Source organism: Paroedura picta, chromosome 2 (genome assembly GCF_049243985.1).
Source record: "Paroedura picta isolate Pp20150507F chromosome 2, Ppicta_v3.0, whole genome shotgun sequence".
In the NCBI taxonomy this organism is placed as follows: domain Eukaryota; kingdom Metazoa; phylum Chordata; class Lepidosauria; order Squamata; family Gekkonidae; genus Paroedura; species Paroedura picta.
Genome location: NC_135370.1, coordinates 7992489 through 8020384, shown reverse-complemented (window position 1 = coordinate 8020384; position 27896 = coordinate 7992489). Strand labels below are relative to the sequence as shown.

Below are 27896 nucleotides of genomic sequence, written 5' to 3'. Positions count from 1 at the left end.
GGAATTGTGGCATAGTGGTTACACATGAGCTTTCCAGAGCCATGTCCTCAGATATGTGAAGGGGAAATCAGACTGGAGACTCTTCTTAGGGGAAGATTACATGGCAACTAATTTCTCCCAGTTCTGTGTTCAACCTCATTTCCCTTCCTGTGTCAATTAGGCCACAGACACCGAAATGTCCCCCTGCCCTAATCCACATGGGGTAGTCACAGTACACAGTACACAGGCGTCCACCCTGCTCCTTCTGTCTCCATTTTTCTTACTGTTGATATAATGATATGTACGCACATACGTCTTTCACTGTTGCCCCTTAGAAGAAGAAAAGCTGGATTTTTGTACCCTGCTGTTATTACCAAAAGGAGTCTCAAAGCGGTTTACAAACACCTTTTCCCTTCATCTCCCCACAATAGACAACGTGTGAGGGATGTGGGGCTGTGAGAGGTCTGAGAGAACTGGGAATGGGCCACAGTGACCCAGAAGGCCTCAGGTGTCTCTAAGCAGTTTAAAATTGCTGTCCCTTCCTCTCCCTGTAACAGACACCCTGTGAGGGAGGTGGGGCTGAGAGCTCTGAGAGAACTGGGAATGGCCCACTGTAACCCAGCAGGCCTAAGGTGTCTCTAATCCATTTAAAATCGACTTCCCTTCCTCTACCCATAATAGGCACCCTGTGAGGGAGGCTGCTAGGGAGAGCGGCAAGCGTAGGGGCCAGCCCAATTGGGTAACTGTTGGCCCATATTCAACGTGTTCTCTCCCACAAAATCTCATGTGCAAACACACCACCAATCCTCACCACACTCATACACCAACTTAATCAATGCCTCAATGCCACCCTTTAGCCGCACCCTTTGCCACACATGGCACCCTAAGGCTTGCTGGGAACTCTGCCTGGAAAAGGCAGAAGGCCCAAGCCTGCTCAGAAGGGGCAGGTCTGGAACATGAGACCCCTTCCATCACTTTTGCATTGGATGGCCACTCCTGCTAGATTTGAAAAGGGCCAGGGTCAAAGTGCTTCACCGTCTTGGACTCTGGAGCGGCAGTTGATACATTTCCTAAATAAAACATAACTATGTCCATTTCAGCAAGCTCCTAGAATCATAGAATCATAGAACCATAGAATCATAGAGTTGGAAGGGACCTCATGGGTCATCTAGTCTAACCCCCTGCACTATGCAGGACACTCACATCCCAATCGCTCACCCACTGTAACCTGCCACCCCCTTGAACCTTCACAGAATCAGCCTCTCCATTAGACGGCTATCCAGCCTCTGTTTAAAAATTTCCAAAGATGGAGAACCCACCACCTCTCGAGGAAGCCTGTTCCACTGAGAAACCGCTCTAACAGTCAGGAACTTCTTCCGGATGTTTAGACGGAATTTCTTTTGAATTAATTTCATCCAATTCATTCTTGTCTGTCCTTCTGGGGTTAGAGAGAACAATTCTGCTCCATCCTCCATATGGCACCCTTTTAAATACTTGAAGATGGTTATCAGATCCCCTCTCAGTCGTCTCCTCTCTAGGCTAAACAGACCAAGCTCCCCCAACCTTTCTTCATATGTCTTAGTCTCCAAACCCCCCACCATCTTTGTTGCCCTCCTTTGGACATGTTCTAGTTTGTCAACATTCCTCTTCAACTGGGGTGCCCCAAACTGAACACAGGACTCCAAGTGAGGCTGAACCCGAGCAGAGTAAAGCGGTACCATCATCTCCCATGATCTGGACACAATACTCCGTTTGATACAGCCCAAAATCCCATTTGCCTTCTTAGCCACCGAGTCACACTGCTGACTCATGTTCAATGTATGGTCTACTAAGACTCCTAGATCCTTTTCACACATGCTACTGCCAAGACAAGTCTCCCCCATCTTATATTGGTGTATTTGGTTTTTCCGACCTAAATGCAGGACTTTACATTTGTCCCGTGCACTTCGACTTTTAATTTCCTGTTCTTCTAGAGCAGATAATTTCTGGTCCTTCCAGGACATTGTTATTAGTACCCTTGCTCAATGTTGTGCATCATAATCATTTGTAAGCAAACCAAGACAATCATTTCAGAATCCACAGAAAGTGTCATTTCCATCTTTTCGCAGTTCGGTTCCAAAATATTTGAACCTGGGCATGCTGCCATTAAATATGCAAGAGATCATTCTTCCCTGAACATCACAATATATTTATCTCCATGGTCTCAGATCCCACTGCGCCATGATACTATTTCGCCTTCAATAATATCTGTGTTAAATTTATTCATGTTGTATATCAATGTGTTCACATTTCTTCACCTGTAGGTTTTCCCGGATACTTTCCCTACTGTACTCAAAAGCCATTTATTCTCCTAGTTGCTGTCTCCAATTATGACTGATAAAGCTTTAATTAAGTTCTTTTGTGTCAGCTGGCCACATATTCTCCAGTCATTTGCTCTTTCATGATTCCCTTCATTTTAATGTTCTATTTGCCCAGTTTCTAAGCTGAAAGTATTGATATTATGGAAGAAAGCACTGCCAAACTTTGAGGGTTTGCAGGCATCAGAGGCATAGAGGTAAAAGTTGGCCATTGTCAACCTCTGCTTGACATACCTGGACTTCCTTACCAGGTCCAGCCTTGCTTAGATTCTAAGATGGGACAAGATTGGGGAAGCCCACTGTCACCCTCAAAGGGCTGCTGACATTGAAGAGGGAGGGTCATGGAGCAAAACCTCCATATGGATTCCCACTCTCCCGAGGCACAAGAGGCAGTGTGACTCTGGGCATAGATCAGCCCTTCAGCCACTTGTGTTTCATGGGATCAGTCCTGCATAATTTTTGTAAATGATCTAATTTTAACCCAAAACGTAGATGAATTTATTATTTTAATGTTGCTGATAATCATGATCGTATTATTTGTTTGCGTCAACAGCATCTTATAGGCTGCTTAGGAAATGCAGTGAAAGCTATGAAAAGAGGACGTCCCACGGCTTTCATTGCATCTGCTAGCTAACACCTGGCACAATTGTTCAAAAGAATTTGGTCTCTTGCAGCCCTAAAGGATGGGCCACAAAACGATATCCTTTTGGCTCTTGGCTGTGAGACTTTTGCATGTGTTTTTATGGATAAAATCTTGGCATTCCACCACTACTGTTGATACAGTAAAAGCACTTGAGGCCCCTAGGCTGGCTTTGGGGAATATCTTTGATAACTTTGGGGGCCTTGATCAAACGGAGGTGGAGAGGGTGCTGGCTTCAGTAAGAGATCTCAGGGACTTTCCTGGGGGAACTGAAGGAGGCAGTGGTGCAGCCTCTTGACCCACAAGATTCCGCTAACTACCACCAAATCTCACACTTGCCATTTCTAGGTTGAGTGGGCAGCGGTGGCAGATCAGTTTTGGACCCATTTCAGGCCTGTTTCTGGCCGGGCCATGGGATAGAAAGAGCATTAGTAACCCTTGTGGATGATCTTGGGAAGCAGCTGGACTGAGGTGGGTCAGCACTGTTGATACTATTAGATCTCACAGCAGTGTTTGACACTAGAGATCACGAGCTGTTAGCTCACCACCTCGCCGATGAAGGGATAAGGGAGGTAGCATTACAGTGGCTTATCTCCTTTCTCCAAGGTCCAGGACAGAGGGTACCTATTGGGGAAGAGCAGTCTCTTGTGGGTGCCTCATGGTTTGATTCTCTCTATGATGTTATTCAGTGTCTATATATGTCCTCTAATTCAGGTGGTATGAGAGTTTGGCCTGGGATGCCATCAATACACTGATGACACCCAGCTCTGTCTACTGAGAGATGGCCAGTTGGGTACACCTCCAATTACATTGGCCAGGCCGTGCCTGGACAATTCCAAGAGTCACCTGAAGCTCAACTCCTTGAAGCTTGTAGTAGTAGTAGTAGTAGTAGTAGTAGTAGTAGTAGTAGTAGTAGTAAAGATCTGGCACCTGGTAATGTTTGTGGGCTTTAGAAATCTGTGTTCCTTTTCCCTTCGTGTTTCCTCTTATTTCTTGAAGCCTTTTAGAGATGCCATGTTATGAAAGTATCAAGGACTGTGGGGAATATGCTTAATATTCGTAACCCTCTCCCTCCCTCCTCCACCTCTGGACCTCCCCGCCAGCAAACATCTCAGGTCAGCCTTCCATTGATTTACCAAAGGACGAATAACATCAGACAGTTCTCATCCCAAAACGAAATTTCAATATTGTTTACCTCTGCGGTAGTCCAGCTTGATGTCAGTTACCATTTAGCCAGTATCGATAGTTGCTGTCAGCTCTTATACATGACTGAACCCAAAGATTCTGGAGTCAGATCTTATGCAGATGACAGAAACAAAGATGGAGCGGCTTCACTCCGACGGACAGCCAGAAGCAGGCAGAGAGCAGAATGTAAAATCTAAAAGGTTCCTGGATAGCCCTCTTGATGTATTCAGAGCTCTCGGTGCTTTGCATAAACTCCACGTCAGATGCTGGCAAATGTTACTTTATCATTTCCACAGGGCACCATTGCAGCTGCAAAAAAGCTCATGGGCTTTGTGGGGCTGTTGCGGGCACAACACAAGATCACCAAGTAGGATTACGCCGAGGTGGTGCGGAGATTCTGTCTGCTCTTGGACACATTTGGCAATGGAAGTTAAAGCCAGGTTCCCAAATGAAAGCATGACAGAAAACAGAATTCTTAAGCTGAGTGGCATACCAGGCAAAATAAAGGGCATTAAGATTTTTAAAATGTATATAGCGAGAAGGTGCTTCCCATTCTCCTGGATCGAGGTATGGATTGTGTGGTCAGCATCCTTTCTCAAGCATTAGGCATGTCTGCATCTTATGTGCGACAGGTGGGGGCCGACACCAAAAGAGCCAGGTGACTCCTAGGTGGATGGAAGCAGCCATGATGTGGCTATAACAGAGGGTGGGGATGGGATGAGCATGGCAGGGGCACTGTGTGTATCCCCTGACCTAGGGACATTGATTTGCCACACCCAACATTAAAAAAAAACATTCCGTTTAATTTTGTGACATGACACTTTCCATTTTTAGCACATGGGCTTTCTCCTAGAAGGGTGGGTGCCTGCAAAGGATAGGCGGCAGACCTTTGCCCGCTTTCCACCCCCTGAAGCGGCAGCCATGTCCACCTTCTGAGGCTAGCCGAGAACCAGCTTGGTGCAGTGGTGTGGCTGCTTCTAATCTGGTGAGCTGGGTTTGATTCCCTGCTCCTCCCCCACATGCTACCAGCAATATCCGGGCTCTCTCAGCCTCACCTCCCTCACAGGGTATCTGTTGTAGGGAGAGGAAAGGGAAGGCGACTGGAAGCCACTTTGAGAATCCTTCGGGTACAGAAAAGCGGCATGTAAGAACCAACCTTCTTCTTCAGTAATATCAGGGCTCTCCCAGCCTACCCTCCCTCACAGGGTGTCTGTTGTGGGGAGAGGAAAGGGAAGGTGAGTGGAAGCCTATTTGAGACTCCTTCGGGTACAGAAAAGAACCAACTCTTCTTCTTCTTCAGTAATTTCAGGGCTCTCTCAGTCTCACCTCCCTCACAGGGTGTCTGTTGTGGGGAGAGGAAAGGGAAAGTGAATGTAAGGCACTTTGAGACTCCTTTGGGGAGAAAAAAGCACTATATAAGAACCAGCTCTTGTTCTTCTTGAGTAATATCAGGGCTCTCTCAGCCTCATCTCCTTCACAGGGTGTCTGTTGTGGAAAGAAGAAAGGAAAGGCAAATGTAAGCTGCTTTGAGACTCCTTTGGGTAGAGAAAAGTGGCATATAAGAACCAATTCTTCTTCTTCTTTTCCCTCACAAGCTTTGGAGAATACACACTCACTCTTCAGGTGGAGCACAGGAAAATGAACATTTTGCATGAACATTGGTCACTACGATCATGGAGAAAACGGATGGGGAAAGGGGAAGTTGTGGTCAAGGAAGGCTTGTGATAAATCATTCCAGAGGACTGGAAAGGTCAGGGCTGTTGCCCGTAATTCATGAGGAGAGAGGTCTCAGCAGGGTCTAGCCCCCCGTGGTGTTCAGTTAAACACAGCCTCCATAGCAGTCTCTTCGGTAATATTTGGTGTCAGCCTTGGTCTTGTTTGTTTTTCTTTAATATCCTATGACAGTTGCAGCTCTCTATTTTCTTGTTACTAAGGAAAGCACGGAACCCTCTCCGAATGGTGAGTCATGCTGCAGTGAGGCAGGAAACCCAAGTCCTTGTTTAGACCCCAGCTTGGACAGAAAACAAGGCCACCCTTTTTGGAAGGGGAACCCTGTCTAGTTGGTTGGTCCAAAGGAGGCATCACAGCACTCCCCATCTCCTCATTGCCCCAGACGTCCTGTGCTTGCACGGCTGTGTCTTTCACAGGACTCTTCTTCGCATAGCAGCTCATTGGGCCCTGGAAGTCTATGGGGCACCAGGACCTAATGCTTTCTTTGCAGGGTCAGATTTTAGCCTGAGATCCTGCAGCTTGTTGGGAGCTTTCCCCTGGGGTCCACTGTGCTGCTGGAAATCTGCCAAGAGCATTTTTAGATGACCTCTTTCTCCCTCCCCGCCATAACCTTGGCCCCAAAGCAGGCGTGGCTTCACCCTTATTGCTGCTGGTGAGAATGCTTGTCAGGTATCAGCAAAGGCTTGTCACATATCCATAGGTGGCTGCTCATCAGAGTCATGATCCCCTCTTCTGACTGCATGGCTCCTGGAATCCAAGAGGCTCCCTTTCATGCATAAAAAGGGGAGAAATGATTTGCTAAGCCCCTTACATTTAAAAAACAAGCATAGCTGAGAACATTACTGGAAAACGTGCAGTGTCCGGTCTGCATAATAATATTTCTGCAGGGCGCAAAGGGATCATGTGCTCCAAATTCAAATGTATGCAAAGAACCTCAGCAAGCCTGACGTGTGCTCTTCTCCAATGCCACCAGGAACTTCTTCACCCTTGATTTAGCAAAAGGTAGGATGGTTTCCTCCGTTTTGCACACAGCAACAGGGGAAGCCTGGCTCTAACAAACAGGGGAATAATAATTCACCGTTATTTGACAGTTGCCAGCGCTGGAAAGTTTTCCGGAAAAGGGGGAGGGGGTGTTCATGGTTTTTATCGGGAGCTTACAATCCTTTGACCGTTTCAAATATTTAAAAAAAAAACAGGAAGTAATACTCATGGACAGAGTCACCATGACAGGACACCATGCACTGCACCTCTGGATCCCCATCCCTAAAACCTGCAGGCTAGATACTTTCAGCTCCATGGCACTGACCCTCTGCCGGGAGGGAAGTGAGGTTGGTGTAATTGAGGGCTTAGAATATTTCTGTAATAAAGCATTCAGGCTCTTCCCCAGACCTTTCCCCTATATTCTCTGTTGGAAAGTTAGAGTGGTTTCTCAGCGGAACAGGCTTCCTCGGGAGGTGGTGGGTTCTCCAACTCTGGAAATGTTTAAACTGAGGCTGGATAGCCATCTGAGGGAGAGGCTGACTCTGGGAAGAATCAAGGGGGTGGCAGGTTACAGTGGATGAGCAATAAGGTAGTGAGTGTTCTGCATAATGCAGGGTTTTGGACTAGATGACCTAGGAGGTCCCTTCCAACTCTATGATTCTATTTCTATGAAGTGAGAGGCTGTGGGATGAGCGGAGGTGTGGAGGCCATGCCCCCCCCCCCCAACAGGCAGGGAGTCAACTGGCTTCACACTAATTCCCTGGGTTGGAAAGTGCCACTTCCTACCTCTGCAAAGCAACCTGCACTTCCTTGCTGGCCTCCCATCCAAGTTCTAATGAGAGCCCACCTTGTTTCGTTTGTGAGATCTAATGAGGCTGAGCTGGTCTGAACCATTTTAGCCAGGGCTAGTAATAGAGTGCCTTCAAGTTGCAACCCACTCACCATAACCCCTCATGTGGCTTTCAAGGCAAGAGAGATGAACAGAGGTGGCTCAGCGTTGCCTTCCTCTGCACAGCAACTCCCATCTTCCCTGGACATCTCCCCTCCAAGGTTTCATGCAGGCTTTCCTAAAGAAAGGCAAGTTCTAATGCCACTCTATTCCACCTTGGTTAGGCCTTGTTGGGAGTTGGCAAGTGGGAAGGTGTCCGGAGAAGGGCAACTAGGATGGTTGAGGAATGGGTGAGAGAGGTGGGTCTGTGTCGCTGGGAGAAGAGGAGGGCAAGGGGTGATAAGATAGCTGTGTTGAACAAAGTAAAAGGTGGACATGTCGAAAAGGGGACCAGCTTGTTGACTGCAGCTTTAGAGACAAGGACTCTTATGGGAAAGGAGGTTCTACTTAAATATCAGAAGGAGGAGGAGGAGGAGGTAGAGGATTCAGTTCTTATATGCTGCTTTTCTCTCCCCGAAGGAGTCTCAAAGCAGCTTACAGTCGCCTTCCCTTTCCTCTCCCCACAACAGACACCCTGTGAGGGAGGGGAGGCTGAGAGAGCCCTGAGATTACTGAAGAAGAAGAGGAGTTGGTTCTTATGTGCCACTTTTCTCTACCCAAAGGAGGCTCAAAGCAGCTTACAATCGCCTTCCCTTTCCTCTCCCTGTGAGGTGGGTGAGGCTGAGAGAGCCCTGGTATTTCTGCCCGGTCAGAACAGCTTTATCAGCCCTGTGGCGAGCCCAAGGTCAGCCAGCTGGCTGCATGTGGGGGAGCGCGGAATCAAACCCGGCTTGCTCTCCTAACCCCTACACCAAACTACATCATTTTCTCATGGTGGGGGCTGTTTATAGAGGGAATCTGCTGCCTCGGAGGGGGTGGAGTCTCTTTTGTTGGATGTTTTTTGGAGGAGACCGGAAGAGCACCTGTCTGAAGTATGTGATTCTGAAGTCCCCAAGGAGGTGGGTTGTCCTGGATGGCCTTTGGGGTCTCTCCCAGCTCTCCTGAGTGACATTGTCCTGTTCATATCAGAAATGCCGGGCCCTTCCCTTGTACTGATGCAGTGAAAACTCATTTATCTTTCCTGAAGCTAATAAGATTCCACCTCGCAGGATGAGTGAACAGTAATTGCTCTGCACCTAAATTTATGGGGGGGGGGGGCAGCCTCAGCACAGGAGCTGTGCATTTTTATAAACAGCCACATCATTACGTCCCGGCATATCGATAAGCCTGGCTGCTTCTGTCTTCTTCTTTGTGCATAATGGAGAGCTCAAGCCCATTGGCCAGCCATGCTGTTTTCTGGAAAGGAGGATCTCTTGTGGGGAAAGGGAGTTTGTAAGCTGCTTTGGGACTCCTTCAGGTAGCAAAAAGAAGGGTGTAAAAAACCAGCCTTTCCTCTTCAGCTGCATGTCGTCTGCACTCCAAAACAACATTGAGCTAGCACTTCTCACACGTTTCTACCTTCAGAGGCCTCTGCAATTCAGGCCCACCTAGAGTCAGCTGTGACTTGACAGTACTTTTCCCCATCAGTACTGCTGGGATGCCCTGGCTGTGCCTTCTGGGGGTATCTTCTCCTTCTATTACTTTGGGAGGTCGGTGTGTGTGTTTTTCTAGTTTCAGATGGTTCTGCAAACATGAGACTTTGTTCCTGGCTCCAGGCTGAGCCCAATACATGGAAAATGCCTCTATTTTTGGGCATTCTGTAACAATAATAATAAAGTTTAATTTTATAGCCCATCCTTCCTGGTTGGCTCCAGGCAGATAACAAGAAAATAAAATATAGAAATGAGAGAATTACATACTTAAAACAATATGCATACATTTGTTGGAGCCATGGCAGGGGTTTCAAAAAGCCTATTCAGATGAACAGAAAACTTCAGGAGGAGCTGAGGAAGAAAAATGAAATGTTCAAGAAATGGAGGAAGGACAAGTTACAAGGCACTGCAGGTCAGCCATCAGAGAGGCCAAAGCTGGGAGTGAGCTGAGATTGGCCAGGGAAGCCCACTGTGACAAGAAAAGCTTCTTTAGATATGTGAGGAGCAAACGTAAGGTAAATGAGGCAATAGGCCCGCTGTTGGGTGAAAATGGAGAGACTATGACAGAGGAAAGTTGAGAAAGCAGAAAAGCTCTGTACCTATTTTGCCTCGATGTTTTCCCAGAAGAATATGGATTCATTCAGGGATGGTAGTAGGCAAGATATAGTGTCTGGGTGGCAAGTTGACATGGACTGAGAGGTTGTCGAGAGGCCCCTGGCTGCATGGGGTGAGTTAAAATTCCCTGGGCCAGAAGGTGTGCACATGACAGTGCTCAAAGAACTTTTTTGAGAGCTTGCAGAACCTTCCCCCATCATCTTTAGGATCTCTTGGAGCAGGGGTAGTCAACCTGTGGTCCTCCAGATGTCCATGGACTACAATTCCCGTGAGCCCCTGCCAGAAAACGCTGGTAGGGGCTCATGGGAATTGTAGTCCATGGACATCCGGAGGACCACAGGTTGACTACCCCTGTCTTGGAGGACTGGAGAGGTACCAGAAGACTGAAGGAGAGCAAATGTTATCCCAGTCTTCAAAGAAGGGAGGAGAGATGACCCAGGAAACTACAAGCCAGTGAGTCTGACCTCAGTTGCAGGGGAGACAAGGGGGCAAATTTAAAAGGAGGTGATATGCAGACATTTGAAGGACAATTTGTTAATCTGGGGAAGTCAGCACAGATTTGTCTCCAACAGGTCCTGCCAAACCAACCTGATTTCCTTCTCTTAAAGAGCAACAGGCTTATTAGATCATGGAAACTCAGTTGATGTTGTTTACCTGGATTTCAGTAAGACATTTGCCAAGGTTCTCCATGATGTTCTGATGGGTAAACTGGTTAGGTGGATAGGGAACTAGTTAGAAAACCACACTAAAGAATAGTTGTGATTGGTGTTTAATCAGAGTGGAAGGAGATCAGTGGGGTGCCAGAGAGCTCAGCCCTGGATCCAGGACTTTTCAACATTTTTATCAATGATCTGGACCAGGGGGTGGAGGGTCTCCTCATTAAATTTGCAGATGACAACAAATCGGGAGGAGTAATGAACACCCCAGAAGGTAGAAATAGAGTTCAACGAGATCCGAACATGCTGGGAAAGTGGGCAAATGAGAACAAGATGCAGTTCAATAAGGAGAAGTGCAGAGTTCTACATCTGGTTCACAAGAATGAGAACCATGCATACCAGACAGAAGATACAATTCTGAGTAGAAGAATGCCTGAACAACATCTTGGGGTACTTTGTAAGCGGCATATGAGCAGACAGCATGATGAAGTGGTTAAGAAGGCAAACACAGGCTTGGGCTCTGTCACCAGAGGTACCGTGTGCAGTTCTGGAGGCCCCACTTCAAAAAGGATGTGGACAATATTGAGAGGGTGCAGAGGAGAGTGATGAGGACGATCCAAGGCCTGGGGACCAAGACCTACGAGGAAGGGCCTGGAGAAGAGGAGGTTGAGAGGGGACATGATTGCTGTCTTTAAGTATTTGAAAGGTTGTCACTTGGAGGAGGGCAGGGAGCTGTTCCTGTTGGCAGCAGAGAATAGGATCTGCAGTAATGGGTTTAATCTATGTGTAGAATGGTACAATAGACCTGAATTTAAAAATACCGAATTTTTTTTTGCACACCTTTAGTATCTATTGATCTGGTCCCATTCAGAATTAGCGATATTAATACACGGTGTTTTGCCCATCTTTTTCAGGGCGATACTATTGTTTCCTGTGATTCTTACGGCGTCCTGAAGCTGTGGGACATTCGGAAGGGAGCCCCAATGGTGTCGATCGATGCCGGCCCACATCCCGGCAACCAAGTGGTTTTTGACCCATCCGGTAAGAACTGTCTTGACACTGGCGCCTGTTTCCTGTTTCTTTTTAAAACAATTTCTCGCAGTGCTGAAACAGCCACTGTATGTGCAGATTTCCTCTTAATGACCCCGGTCCCTGAGCTCAGTTCTCACATGCAGGTTTTCCACATGGGAATGCAGGGGTTCCACCATTACTTGAAACGGCTGACGTCAAATACTCATCTATGTCCATATCCAGCAGGTGCCTGTGAGTGGGATATGTGGCCCAATGAGAAGGGCAGCCAAGGCAGTTTGTGAGTGGAGTTCCACTTCAGACTGTAAGAAAGCTCTCCCTGCAAGCAAGGACACGCTCATTGTGAAGAGCACATGTGCAGAGCCCCTGCCATGCTCTAGGTCAACATATGGGAGCATGCCACCACGCATGCTTCCCCTCCTGCAGTCTCAACTGCCACCCCCTTATTCTGTTGCTTGTGTAGACGAGAGCTGACAGGCAGAAAGGGATATGCTATGATCACGTTTACCCATCTGTTATGCTCCCCTGAGAGATGTGGTTTGTATTCTCTGGTCGACTATTTAAAGGGAAATACCAGTTTTCATTAACTATCGTTGATAAGCGTTATTATTCTTTCGGCGGATGTTGAATTTTAATAGATTGTCTGCAGCTCCCAAGGAAAAGGAAATGTATGTATAGCTTAACCATTTTGGCATCTTCCAGTTTTTCTAGCAATACATCATACGCATCACAAATTTTAAGAGTCATAACACAAAGGGCTTGAAAACGTTCTTTTAAAGACGAGCTGAATTTGGGGTAGTAAGAGGGAAAAGATTGTCCTTTTCTCTTCTTCCAAGGAAATGTTCATACCTAAAGCCAGCAGGGAGACATCTGTAACAAAGGGATGAGAGCAAGTGCCCTGAGAAAGGTCACTAATTTTATTGAATTTAGTTCTCTGGTGTTCTGAAAATTCTGCATGTTTTGGTCAAGAAGATTTGACCTTGACATTTTGTCCTTGGTCAAATTTGGCAGCAAAACCATGAGTCAAAAGCGGCTTCCTTTGAAACTCTTTGCATGGTGTTGTTTGCTGCATTTGTTCCCCCGTCTTCTAAAGTGTGAGATCGGTGGCTGCAGGTGCCAGTGCATGTGTCCTTAGTGCATGAAAGGACCCTTTGGGCTCCACAGCACAGTCTGAATGTGATTTCTTTGACAACTGTTGCTGCAAACCCCTTTGGTTTTTACAGACCACATTCTCAAAGGTGATTCGCGGGTGCAAACCTGCCTTGCATTTATGTATTGCTTTCTTGGGCTCAGGGTGCCACTGTGGCGCTGTTACTGACATACTGAATGCTTCCCTCTTAGGAAAAGGGACAGTTCTTTTAACAGAGACAGTTTTTGTGATGCCAGGAAGGCAGCATTCAGTGTTCTCTTCAGACAAGGCCACACAATTGCATAATGAAAAAGAACCCACAATGCCCTGGCACCTCTTAGGGTGCCTCCTGGTGTGCTCTGCTGGTCGCAGGTCCCACGTTGGCTGTGATCTTCTTGGAAGGCTGCTGAAGAATATTGTCCTGATTGCAGACCCACAGCAGGCAGACATAGGTAATTTCTAGCCATCAGAGTTTGTCAAAAAATACCCATCCAAAATCCAGATACCGATTAGGCCAAACTTACAGCTTCAGGTTCAAGGGGAAATCCAAGAGCAGAGGTCTAGAGCGCAAACCACGGTCAGAGACATGGGAGACAGTTCAGGATGTTTGTCTTCCATGCAGCCATTCCCTTGCTAAACACCTGCCAGCCGCCTCAGTCCTGCAAACACTCATCATTGATGCTGAGCTGGTACTGTGCTGGCAACCTGGCACTGCACCTTATGTCTTGCAGCTCCCTCCTTATCTTCCTCCCACACCGTTCCTGAAGTCTGCAACTAACAGGTGCATGTCTTCCATGTAGCCAGAGGTGGAGAACTGGTCGGCAGATGATTTTATGTTGTCATCTCAGGGCTGAGGGACTATTGCACTGGTCCTTGGCTGCCTCCTCCTTCAGTGTCTCTATCACTGGCTGTGGCTCCTGTGCCTCTTCTGCATGATGGATAAGCTGATGAAAATTCACTAAATACATCGTTGTTTTTTTGATCTCTGCACGGAAGAGTGAATTTTCTCCGCAAAACTGAACTGCCTCTTCGGTGCTTTAAAGCATTTTTAAGCATTGTTTCTTTTAAGCATTGTTTCTGAAAGATGCTTTTCACCGATTCATTTCTCTCCTGCCTGAGAGGGGCTATTAGTCATGCAGAGAAGCTCCTTAGTTATGCAGATTAGTGACTGCATTAGAGAACAAAATGGAGTTGGCAAAACTACAGGGCGCAGGGCTATGAACTGTTTCATGCAGAGAGCATTGCAACGTAGTTTTTCCACAGACTATATTCAATGCAGAACAACGATTGTAATATAATATAGCGGCCTAAACTGGTTGTTTTTTAAACTGTTTTATTTGGCTCATTGCAGAAGACCTCCCGGTCAGGTCTGCTGACTGCCTTTTCCTCTGCATCACTTTGCTCTGCTGGAGCTGGCTAGTCCACAGCAGATATTCTTTGTGATGTTTTTTTTTTAATGTGCTTATTGAACTTTTAACATTGTGATGTTTTATTGCTTACTGTTGTAAATGGCCCTGGGCCTCCTAGCAGGAAAGGGCCAGTAATCATTATTTATTTGATTTCTAGTCCACCTTTCTCCTTAGACTCAAGGTGGATTACAGGATAAAACCCAAGAAAACCCCATAAAACCACAATCTTAAAGCCAAAAACCTCAGATGGCAGGAAACCTCTCCAATCCTCCCCAGAGTAGCATTTGGACACTTTTTGGAGTGCTGTATGTCTGCAATGCTCAATCTAACATCGGGACCTGGACAAGGAAAAACAGATTCAAATGGGTAGCCATGTTGGTCTGAAGTAGCACAATAAAATCAGAGTCCAGTAGCACCTTTAAGACCAACTTTAAGACTTTAAGACTTATTTTGAACTAGCTTCAAAGCCTGTTCCTAAGAACAGGCCTTGAAAGTGCCCTTGAAAGGGCCTTTGGCCAGGCAGCCTAAGGTGGCTTTGGGCTTGCAGCTTGCAGCCAGATCAACTGGGTTGGGTGGGGGCTGGGCAGCTCCTTACGAGGCCTGGGATAGAGCTCCTTAGCAGGCAATCAGCAGGGCAGGAGGCCCTTGTCAGCAGGCCCAGCCTAGCAGGCCAGGAGGCCCTCATTAGCAAGGCCAGCCGACCAAGAGGCCCTTGTTAGCAAGGGGAGCCTAGCAGGCTGGGAGGCCCTCGTTAGGAGGCCCTCCACCACGATCCTTTGCCCTGGGTCTCTCCCCTTACCTGATGCTGGCTCCCGGCACTGAGGCGTCTGAGAGCAAAGAGGCTAGAGTCCAGGGATGGAGGGCAGGAGCTGCAGGGGCAGGGCCAATCAGCGCAAAGCTGGCTGCACCCTGATTAGCCCTATTCTAACTTGGACAGCCAGACACGTCCCAACCCCTAGGCCAGTGGTCCGCAACTTTGTCAGGCTGCGGACTGCTGAGCCGGGAAGCGGGGAGAGGGCGACCCGGGGCCCCGCGCATGCGCGGCAGCCCCGGTGCAAATGTGCATGCGCAGACTTGCCGTGCGTGCACGTTTGCACCCCTGCCGGACGCAAACGCGCATGTGTGGCAAGTCTGCGCGTGCGCGTTTGCGCCGCCGGCATGCCGGTGGCCGCGGCTCCCTCTCCCCACCCCTCCAGGCTGCAAGGAAATCGGCCGCCGAAGCGGCCGATTACCTTGCGGCCCGGCAAGCTTCTAGTCCCGCCCCCTCCCAAAGCAAGAAGCTTGCCGGGCTGCAAGCTGATCAGCCGCTTTGACGGACGATTTGCTCGCAGCCTGGCGAGCTTCTCGCTGTGGGGGGGGGGGCGGGAAGAGGGAGCCACGGCCCAGCGCCGAGGCCTTTGCGGCCCGGCACCGGGCCGCAGCCTGGGGGTTGGGGACCACTGTCCTAGGTTGTTTCATAAATATATAGAGGAACAACAATGGATAATGATATAAATCTTTGCTGGTCTTAAAGGTGCTACTGGACTCTGATTTTAAGGGAAAACAGAGTAAGAGACCCAGGAAATGTATTTGTTCCGACATGAGGCAAGGAAAGAGTGGGTATCCCTAAAGACTGAGGCCCCTGAGAAAAGCTGGCTGGCTTTCTCTGTTGGGGGAGGGGGCAAATGTCCCCCGCTGATTATCTGATTTTTTTTGTCTCACTGGCTCAGCAAGGACTCCATGGGTGTGTTTCTGTGCTCTGCCATTTCTAATGCGATATTTTCTGGGCCAGCTTTTTTAATAATGTCATTTTGCTATTGTAAATTTTATTCCTGACAAAATCCCTTTGTGTGCTCACAACTGCGAAGCGAACTTTCCCCTGTTCTTTTGTGTTCGCTGTTGTTGAAAGTTCTCTTGGCGTGGAAGCGACGAGATGATTTGGAATACAATATAATGGTGTGAGTTACATCAACATTTGGGAAAGGGACGAATTAGCAGGAAGTGCCACAATTGTGCATCTAGATCAGGGGTAGTCAGGGGCTCATGCTGGCAGGGGCTCATGGGAATTGTAGTCCATGAACATCTGGAGGACCACAGGTTGACTACCCCTGATCTAGATAACTAAGGAAAGACACAAAGCTTTGACTTTGTGTATAGTAACAGCAGGAAGGATTCCATGCTGCCAGATGGGAAGTGTGAGATGCTGTTGTCACGGTAATTAGGATGCAAGCTCAGCATGTCTCACCTGATTTACGGTTGAGGCCAGAACAGATGGGCCTTCCTTCTCCAGAACTTCACCCTTTGGAACACCCCACCGCTGAATAACTTCAGGCTGATCCTGCCTTGAGCAGTGGGACTGCATGGCCTCTGTGGCCACTTCTAACTCTGTGATTCTATAATATAGCCAGGACATATGGCTGAGCATGGTGGGTGTTATTGTATTCTAACCGGAATTTGAATAGGTTGTAAATCGCCCCAAGCTGGCTTGCAGAGAGGAGCGGTCTATAAATTAAATAAATGTATTTATTAAATTAAATAAATAGATTAATACATTTAAGGAGGGAAACAGGAAACGTGGCCTGCCCTGGATGCCTTCGGCTGGCCTGACCTTGTCAGATCTTGGAAGCTAAGCAGGGTTAGGCCTGGACAGTACTGGATGGGAAAACACCAATGAAATCCTGGGTTGCTTCGCAGAGGCAGGCAAGGGCATGATCTATGGATCCCAGAAAAGGCCTTGGCCTCTGTGCCCTGTTGCTGGCCTGGTTGGCTGCTAAACGAGGAACTGGTTGGCTGCTAAATGAGACAAGATGTTGAATTAGATCAGTCATGCCCAACAAGGAGTCCCTGAAGCATCCGTAGGGGGTCCATGGATTTCCCCCTTTGGCCTTAATGGATGCCTTTGAAATTGTTGACTCCTCTCTCCCCATCAAAGAAGCATGTCTCTAACTCTGGATGGAAGAGCTGATCCCCCCTCCCACATCTTACTTATGACGTAACCTCCCTGGGAACCTCCGGCTCCCAGGCCACCCCGACCTCCCCGGTCTCTTTTGCCCTCCAATGGATGAGCCTCCTTCCTTCCCCGCCTTGCTCGGCCTCTCTAGGAAGCTACTTGCTGGGCTTAAACCTTTTGGAATGGTCGACGGAGGAGGAAGAGAGAGGCCCCCACCCACCCGCAGTCCCCACCAGGCGCAGCACCTAGACCTGGACAGAGGGGCCAGACTACTTCATCCAGGCTCTGCCCTCCCTCTCTCCCAGGCAGCCCCACAACAAGCCCCACAACATGGTTCCACACGGGGTTAGGCAAGTGTTTTTTGGGATTCTAATGCAACTGTGTGAGGGCTGTTGGGTGCTGTTGTAAAATTACGCACCTTTAAATCCCCTTTCATGTGGGTAGCATTGGACTGATTTCTTGGAAATGGCTGGCATTTGAGTATGCTGGCTTTTGGAAAGGTGACCAGATTCTCCCACTTTTGGAGGGACATCTGGGGGCACCTGGCAAATTGTACTTATGTTGCAAATTTTTACTCAAGAACCCCCCTGGTCAATGGTGTCCCGCTTTACCAATGTTAAAATCTGGTCACCTGACTGTGATGAAAAATCCTGAATGTACCCATTGACTTCTTTGATGCCTTTCAGGGCTCCCCTGCCAGCCTCCCTTCCTACGGGCCTCCCTCCCTCCCCATGAAGTGGTTCCAGGATTTCAGGGAAAGTAGCTGTTCCTCCCTCCACCTTCCCCTTTCCTCAGCAGCAGCCCCCCGGCAAGCCCTTCCCCCTCCCTTCCTGGTGTCCACAGCTGTGGGATGGACCTGCACCTGTCGTCCTTTGTAGTTAGCCCCTTCTCCAGCCCTTGTATGGGGGATCTTTCAAGAGTGGCCAAGGACAGAATCTGGGATCTTCTGTGTAAGTTCTTTTCCTTCATTGTGTCCCCTCCCTCAAGAACTGCATCATCCGGCCCCAACATCTGTGAAACCGCTCCACATGATATTTGCATGGCTCCTTGTGTATGTGCTAGATCTACATTCCCTGGGAAAACCGGATAGCGCAACAGAAGTCTGTTTTTCACACAATATAACAAGCCGAAGACCCGCCCCCCCCCCCCCCGGATGCCCTCAGTACCAATTTCAAAAGTGTCTCAGATGCGGAATTACCTGAGACGACATCAGACTGTAATGTGTTGGTGGCGTGAACGCTCAGTGTGGCTTTATCTGCGCTCCGGGATAATTAGATGGTAGAGGCCAGTTTTCAAGCCTCACTCAAATTGCTCCGTGTGAGGGCATAATTTACTTGCTATATTCAGGAGACATCTGTAGATTGTGCTAAGATTTTTAGAGTACTGCTTGGAGTGCCAGCTGAATTGTCAGAGGGCACATTCGTTGGACACATTAAGAATAAAATAACTTGTTGCTGTCCAGGGAGGCTCACTTAGAACAAACAACAATTGAAATTCGGCCCCTCACCAAAGTGTTTTAGACATACCGCGTTGACGTTTGTCTCTTTAAAACAGTTTAACCTGTCCTCAAGGCAGAGAACAGCTAAAAAGATGTTAAAATTAGCTTTAAAAAGAGACATCTATTTTACATCTATTTAACAAAAGCACAGCAATTAAAACATAAACAGGAATGAGAGTCATTGCTTCAAAAGGCAGTAAGGAAATGCCAAACAAAATAAAAAATATCATTAATGGTAATACAATATCATGACTTTAATAATAATAATAATAATAATAATAATAATAATAATAATAATAATAATAATAGTTTATTATGCATATTAGTCCCCACACCTGGCTAGCCAGCTTGAGGCAATTTACATAGAAATAAATAAGAACCCCCTAGCCCAAAATAATCCCACCCCACCCCACCTATCTCCCCTTCTGTCTTCAGTGGGCTGTGGGGCCCAGTGGTCCAAGGAGGGGCACTTGTAGGAGTGACCCACTGATGTTCTGCCACCTAGCCTCAATCAAATCTGTTCCACTTAATATTTCTGGTAAGGCCTTGGAGGAGGAGCATGTCCCATAGCTTAAATGCCACTCAGCGCTTAACACCCACTCAGAGCAGCTGTCCAATCCATGAGTGCCTCCTCCTCCTCCAATCGGATTGCCTGTCTGTCCATTGGCCAGCCAATTGCCTTCCGTCCCGCACCCCTGACCACACCGTCCTCCTTCCACTTCCCTCTGAGGCTCGGAGGATGTGGATCCCTGCCGCCTGAGAGATGCCCCTGTCAGTGAGTTTCCTAACAGCTGACTGCAGCCTTTCCAGGTCCTGGGGGGGAGGGGGAGGCTGTCCACAGAGTTCTTCCACCCCCCACCCAGTCTAGCATCTGTTGTAATCCTGAGTGCAACGGGCTTGGCCCCTAGTATAATATAATGCGATATGATACATATAATTTAATACAATGCCATTACTTTACAATGGTGGAAGATAGACTCAGAAAACCTTTCTTGGCATAAACAGAATCTCCAAACAGAATATATTAGCCTTTTAAACAACAGCAGGTTCCCATAAAAGGTGTCAATTCTTAACATAGCTGACAAAACGTTGGCTACTTTTACAATGGATTTTGGATCTATTTCAGTTAGTATAACCTTTATCCAAAGTTTTTGTCTACGCAAAAAAAAATTTCAATTTCTTCAAATATCCAACTAAGGTGGATATTGTTACTGTTACTGTGGCAACCTATATTCTTAGTAGAAGGAATCTGCATAAATCTGCCCCAAGTTGTATTTGAGGGGAAGATGTTTACATGAGCTAGTAGGTAGGCTCTTATTAAGGGATATATATCCAAAATTTGGAGATATGATGACATAAATTTGGAGAACAAAGGAATATCCCAAAAGCCAGTTGAACCTATTTTATTAGTTGAGTATCCCAGTGACTGGACATTCATGTCTTCCAGTCTCTGTGTTATTACCAATTCATAGTTTCTGTAAAAATTTTTTAAACCAATTAGAAGAATAAAGATCTCCCAGAAGATTAGAAAGAAGACCTTTGGGCTGAGCATAGAAGTGTAACTTTAACCGATATTATAAAACAAAACTAGAGTCCAGTGGCACCTTTAAGACCAACAAAGATTTATTCAAGGCGTGAGCTTTCGAGTGCAAGCACTCTATTCTGAGAAATAAATCTCTTTGATTAAATCTTTGTTGGTCTTAAAGGTGCCACTGGACTCTGATTTTGTTTTATTGTGCTGCTTCAAACCAACACGGCGACCCACTTGAATTTAACCGATATTGTGAATGTTTGCAGCCAAGCTCTAGTATCTAATTTCTGCAGTCCAAGCTCTGCAGTTAAGGTGTGGTTTGCCAAACAGTTTGGAACTTCTAATAGCCATATAAAAAAGGAAGATTGTGTGTTTCTAAGTCGCTATTAAACACTTCTATCCATATTGGGATTCCAAATAAAATTAGTGGAATTATTTTTGTGTTATACACTTTTAGGGCAGCTGGTAGAGTTTTGTTGCCTTTTTGGTGATAAAACCTGGCTAAAAGAGCTAAATGGCCCTTCCAAGTTTTAGTAACTTTCTCTCTGTGGTTTGCCGATTTATTATTATAGCTAACATTTATACCTAGATATTTGTATTGATTTACCTGTTCTATTTAGAAGAAGAAGAGTTGGCTTTTATATGCCACTTTTCTCTACCTGAAGGAGTCTCAAAGTGGCTTACATTCGCCTTCCCTTTCCTTTCCCCACAACAGACACCCTGTGGGGTGGGTGAGGCTGAGAGAGCCCTGATATTCCTGCTCGGTCAGAACAGTTTTATCAGTGCCGTGGCGAGCCCAGGGTCACCCAGCTGGTTGCATGTGGGGGAGTGCAGAATCGAACCTGGCATGCCAGATTAGAAGTCCGGACTCCTAACCACTACACCAAACTGGCTCTTTATTTCCAATTTACCTGCTGATGGAACTGATAATGAGTTTTTTCAAAGACCATGATTTTGGTTTTATCAAAAAAAATTGTTTAGCAGGTTTTCACTACAGTAGTTAGTAAATGTTCAGAGTTAGCAAATTAGACACTCTATTGTTTTGGATAGAATTACTGTATCATCCATCCACATATAATAAGAGTGGAGTTGGTCTTTTTCCTACAAGGAGAGGAAGGCCTTTCACTTCTTCCAGCTGTACAGGTAAATCACAAAGAAAAATGTTAAATAAATGTGGAACAAGGATGCACATTTCCTTCATCCCTAACTTTACTGGGATTTTTGAAGTTAGATTTCCCTCTGTAAAGTATTTAATTTGACAAAAATGATTATGATGAAGCTGTTTTAATAACCATAATAATCACTAGAACAAATTTAGAGTCCAGTCAGGCACCTTTAAGATCAACAAAGTTTTATTCAAGGTATGAGCTTTTGTGTGCACACACACTTCCTCAGATACAATATTGTATCTCATACCTTGTAAAAAACTTTGTTGGTCTTAAAAGTGACACTGGACTCTAAATTTCTTCTCCTGCTTCAGACCAGCATGACTTCCCATTTGAATCATAATAATCCCTGTAGAAAAGAAAGATAGAGAGGGACAGACTCTTTGAGGAGTGAATTCCATGGTTTTGGCACCATGACTGAGAAGGCCCATTCTTCTTGTCCCTGTTCTAATTTTGTTCTGAGGATCCAGAATACTCTTTTTTTCTATCAGAATCCATGGCTGGGGGCACCTTTAGGAACTGAAGGAGAGTTTGTTTGTTTTTTAAGCTGCTTTCACTTCTGGATAGCCATCTTAGTAGAAGACACCTCATCTTGTCTAAACTCCAGTACTTTTTAAAGTCTAGTGATAATTGGGTTTTAGCATTAGTGTAAGAACAATAGAAAAGCCTTTTCTATTGTGGATCCCCAATTTCCTCCAACCACTCCTTTGTTCCTTCTGACATGCACATCACACAGTGGGAGGTTGACAAATGATACCAAAGGCAACCATTTGCCTGAAACTATCCAATGAGAAAAACCAACCAATGGCACAAAAGAAGAGAAATTCAGCAGTCCAGTTGTTCTCAATAGTATTTAGAGTAATACTCTGTGATTTGGAGGAGAACAATTAGAGAAAGAAGAAATGTGCAGAGTGCAGGAACAGGATATGAACTGGATGCAAATTCATGGGATAATTGGAATTAAGCTGTGCATGAAGAAAGGGATCCCCCACTGCCAGGTCATCACCAGCTTTGCACTGGAAGTGGCATCATCACAGCAGTGACATTCAAGTGATGCTCTGATATTTGGGGGAAAGTTCTATGGTAGAAGCTGGTTTTACCATTTTCCCGAATTCCAGAGTCTTACAGGAAAGGTACGGCATGGTGATGTCACTTCCTGTGCAATGTTGTTGATGAGGCCTGGGCCTTTTCTCTTTCCCACATTACACACCAGTTGTTAAGAGGAACCTGACAACCCTATTTTAAGAAAAGGCTGCAAAGGGACATGACCTTCAAAGGGTCCAGTATGCAGAGAGAGCAGTGTACCGCTTAAATCAATAACATAGTTTTATTTGGAAGAGAAACAACTTTGTATAGAAAGAGAGAGAGACAGAGACCTAACTATCTAGCTAGCTGCAGTCATTTCTCTGTCCAACAGTTGTTCTGGAGGCAAGCAGGGAGGAAGAATGCTCAAAAAGCAAGAAGTCTCCTGTTAAGCCAATCAGGACATTGGAGGAGATAATTTGAAAATTGCCAGGAAGTTCCTATCCTATCTGCGCTCAATAATACATCTCCTCCGATGCCTCCTGCAGGGCACCCTTTATATTCTGCTCAATTATACACACTGCAGGTTTTGCATATTCCGATACAGAAGCTCTGTGCCCTTTCTGTGCAAAGCTGACATGGGTGCAGGCTGCAAACAGTGACCAGAACCGGCAGGTGATTGTTGACAACGCTCAGCTCTTCCCAGCTGCCTGTGCTAATTTAAGCCCTCCAAGTGGGAGAGAGTCAGCAAAATTACTCTATTTGTTTAAGTCTTAATTAGACATCTGCATTTCTGTAGTTCATGACAGCACATGTCAAAATAAATCGGCAAATCTAAAGAGAGTTGCCACTGATTTTGCTGCCGCCGACTCAACCGGCTGGGCGCCTGCAATGGGCCTTGTATGGGCCAGAGAGCAGAATGGCCTCCCTTGCTTTAGAAGGCATTGGATCCGGATCACCAGATCTCTAGCCGTCCTTTGCATCCTCACCTCTGTCCTCTGTCTCTTTTCTTCCTCTCCTCCCTCCAGAGTGCAGCGCCTGAACAGCTACAGTGGGAAAAAAAACCACACACACACACACACATCTGTTTTGCCTGTCTTGAATTCGACAACGGTTGAAAGAGGCAGCTTCTTAAGACTGCATAGTTCATCTTCCCCCAGTCCTAAACCCATTAACAGTCGATTTATATTGTCAGTTGCTTTTCTATGCAGCATCGCCTTTGACCAAAGTTCTCTCCTCCTTCATGCTATAGTTGTCAAATGCATTCATATCCTCTTCTTGGGCATCTTTTTTTATCAACTGCATAGACTGATCTCTTTTAAGGAATCAGTGGCTAAAGCCTTTTAAAACCCCTTTTAAAAAATCAATTGGAAGAAAGGAATTCTTCAGAATCAATAGCAAAGCCCTGGAGTTCAGATGACTCACATGTCACCTTTGATTTGCTTCTTTGTGCCTGGCCCAGAGAAAGGGATCCTATAGCCCTCGTCACATTTATATTGGGGGGGGGGGATAATCTCATGAGTTGATTGTGCCTTTAGACGTAACCTCATTCTTCAGTTCCTGGCAATGTCCTTTCATCTGTGGAAATTACTGAAGATAACAAAAAAAAGTTCTTGTTAATTTGTGAATTTTAAACTGCCTAGGAATGACTAGAATGATATTTGGATTAAAGCAGTATTTGCAGACATGGTGCAAAAGGTTGCCTTTTGAGGATAGTAAATAAATGCAACGGGCTTCTTTGTTCTTTATATATATATATATATATATATATATATATATATATATATATATATATATATATATATTTGGTCTGCTGATTTGAATCCTTCAGGGCTGGACTCTTAGGGCATTTCCGCACATCAGAAAAAATAGCATTACGCCAGCTGAATGGCATAGTGCTAAACATTATTGCATCTCCAAACCTCTCCTTACCTTTTTGCTGTGTCACTTTCATCTGCCGCCTTTCCACACTTCCCACCCTCCACAAGAGGTGCTGGAAATGGTGGAAGAGAGCAACACACTTTACGCATGAATCTCTTCCACCTGTCAATCAATCCAGGCAGCCAATCCCCTTTCTCCATGTTTTTAAGGGTCCCGTGATGCCTGCTCATTGTTTTTTTTTTAATTAATCATAGTTCTTCATTGAAATGCCTATGCATATAACTTTTAAAAATTAATCTCGTTCCTGATTTGGGGGGGGGGAGTGACTTTTGAGAGACATGCTTTGGGTTACAACTTTGGGGAACAAAATTTATTTCTGGAGTCGCCTGCATGCTTGTCTGCCTATTCATTGCTCCGGGATGTTAGACCTTTTAAAAAAGGGAGAGGGAGGCAGGTGTGAGGGTGGGACAAGGTGCCTTTAGCACATTTGAGCCTCCATACCTTCCCTCTGCTGGTTGCCTGCTGGTTGCTCTCTGGTAAAGGTAAAGGTAAAGGTATCCCCTGTGCAAGCACCGAGTCATGTCTGACCCTTGGGGTGACGCCCTCTAGCGTTTTCATGGCAGACTCAATACGGGGTGGTTTGCCAGTGCCTTCCCCAGTCATTACCGTTTACCCCCCAGCAAGCTGGGTACTCATTTTACCGACCTCGGAAGGATGGAAGGCTGAGTCAACCTTGAGCCGGCTGCTGGGATTGAACTCCCAACCTCATGGGCAAAGCTTTCAGGCGGCTGCCTTACCACTCTGCGCCACAAGAGGCTCTCTGGTAGCTCATGCTAAATAGGCTGGGGAATCCACTTTATGTGATTCCCCAACTAGAGCTTTAAAATGGAGGATGTTACTGCCCAGATGCTGGATGTTGATGACATCATATGGAGAGGCCGGAATATAACGATTACATAAGGTAAGCATTTCACTACATTTAAAGGGGGCAGAAATGCCCACAATATCTCCGCAATCTTCAGAATTACACTAAGCACAGATTCAGGTATGTCGCCATATTACTAAGTAGTAGTAATTTAGTAGTAGTAGTAAATTTCCAATATTGAGATCTCTAACATCGAGATCATTGTTAGATCTATTGTATTGGTGCCACCCTCTTCTGAATATTATTCTCCCCACCAGGCTGAACTTGGGGGGAACTCAGGTAACTAATATCAGAATTGTGACCACCGCCGCTTATATGTTATATGTAACCTTTGTTGATGTTAATTGGGGTTTTTATGGGGATTTTATTGTGTTTTAACTATTTATGTTGTAAACCGCCCTGAGACCTATTTGGAGAAAGGTGGTTTAAAAATTAAATAATAATAATAATAATAATAATAATAATAATAATAATAATAATAATAATAATAATAATAATAATAATAATAATTTATTTAGGAGGGGAGGCCAGTATTAGACTGGCCTGGTTCCCCAGATTGTTCCAACATATGCCCAATTAACCATCTGCTCCCTTCTGCCCAGTGGGCCTGTGTGGTAACAATTTTATTCAATCACCATCATTGTGACTGAGTCATTGTTTATGGGGTTTTAATGAGGGATTTTAATGGTTTTAATGTATTGATTTGTAATGAAACATTGTGAACCGCCTCGAGCCGGTTTCCAAGAGCAGTGGTCATACAAATCAAACAAACAAACAAACAAACAATAATAGCCACTGGCCTTAACATCTTACAACAAATGAGCTAAAACAACTTGAAAAGCTACGGCCGTTTTGGTCTGGAGCAGCAGAACACAGTTCAAGTCCAGCGGCAGCTTTACAACCAACAAAGTTTTATTTCAGGTATGAGCTTTCATGTGTGTGTGTGTGAGTGGGTGCATGCACATGAAAGCTCATATCTTGAATAAAACTTTGTTGGTCTTACAGGCGCCACTGGACTCAAACTTCATCCTAATTACAGATGGCCCCATCCCTGTTGGTCGCCGTGGCCTGGCTCAGCTTCAGATGGCACTGTTGCTCTTCAAATAGAAATCCAGGACGACTGCCTGGCAGTTAGGTTCAAGTTCCAGTAGCACCCTAGAGGCCACAAGATTTTTGGGGGCATGAACTTCTGGGAGTCAAAGCTCCCTTCCTCAGATACCAGTATGAATGGAAATCCCCGAGATTTTATACCCCATTTGAAGGTGGAAGAGGTGTTCAAAGAAGAGAGTCAAGATGCAGAGGAGCAGTGAAATATGTAATCACCTTGGTTAACGCATGGGAGAAATGCTTAGGGCCAGAAAATTAGCATCTCTAAGTGAGATAAGAATCCTCGATCCCTGTTCAGCCCTGGGGAGGGGGGGGCAGAGTCCATTGTGCTGAAATGGTGAATGAACTCAAGTTCAGTAATCTCACTTTGTCACCTCTTGAGGTTTCCCTGTTTGAGGATGGCCACTCTTAGGTCAGCAATGGAATTACTATCATTGTTGTTCTTGTTCTTGTTGTTCTAGTTGTTATCCTCTGTATCCCATGGGACTCAAGGCAGATTACAATAAGAGTAAAAACATACAAAAATATAATACACTATGTTATCAATATTAAAACAAGGATTAAACTAGTTGCCTGCTTTTCTCAGTGACCCGCAAGATTAAAATGTTCTCCAACTGGTTGAGTGTCACAGGTTTTAATGTCAGATTTACGTCAATTTATTCTTTTCTGTCGGATCCGACCTGTTCATCTGGAAGGGCATCAATGACCATGTGATGGTGTATATAGTGCTGGAAGATGAATGGGTGCATGCACCAGAGTTGGTAGGTTCTGTTGCTGTTAGGTTCCATTACTGTGTTCTCAGAGTGGATGTGGGGACAGAGCTGCTATCTTGGTTTGTTGCAGGCTGTGGTCCCAGTGTCCATACCCATGTTAGGAAGGACAGTGCTGTGGACAAGGTTAGGGGGCTGACTGTAGGGAAGAGAAGATTTGCCTCCCAACACCTGTGAAGGAGTATTATTGGCCAGCATAGATTGTAGGTCGTTAACGTTGTCTTGAACCAGTTGGAGCTGAGAGCCGTATAACGTTCTGTTGCTGTTTCATCTGGATCTATCTTATCACAGGTTATCCCTTGGTAACATCCTGGTTTTGTTGATCTGTTTTCCTCACTACATCAGGTGAGCATTATAACTGTACTAGCTTCAAAGCCCTTCAAAGGGCGGGAACTGTAGGGGCAGGGCCAATCAGGGTGATGGACGCACCCTGATTGGCCATATTCCAACTAGGAAACCCTGGACATGTTCCACCCCCCAGGCTGTTTCACAAATATTAAGAGGAAAAAATGGATAAGGATAAAAGTGGCTGTTGTAGATCCTGCAGGTGAGAGGAATCAGAACAAATGTGGCAGTAGAGTAGACCATGGATCACTCATTGGGCTTTGGATGGCGACTGGAGGCATGTTGACATGTTTGGCCATCAGTAGTTGTCTTGTAGATGGTGGTTTTTATGCTTCCATTATTATGTATTTGTACAGTGATGTCTAGAAAATGCACTTTTTTGTCTTGATTGCTTCATGTTCAGGTTGATGCCTTTGTAGAAGTTGTTGAACGCCTGGTCCTTCTTTCCCACTTGTCCAAATGATGAAAATATCATTAATGAATGAAAGTTAGATGCTGTATTTATATATAGCATCTTACCTACTTCTATTCAGATTTTCTCATCTCCTTC

General features: G+C 45.9%; 1 protein-coding gene across 4 annotated transcripts in view; it reads left to right on the top strand.

Moving 5' to 3' along the window:
- SPAG16 (sperm associated antigen 16) overlaps nt 1-27896 on the top strand; it is a 477747-nt gene that overhangs the window by 338827 nt on the left and 111024 nt on the right. For all 4 annotated transcript variants that reach the window (XM_077319325.1, XM_077319327.1, XM_077319328.1 and 1 more), the window contains exon 15: nt 11519-11645. In XM_077319325.1, coding sequence (XP_077175440.1) covers nt 11519-11645 — 127 coding nt within the window. The remainder of the gene's footprint in view (nt 1-11518; nt 11646-27896) is intronic.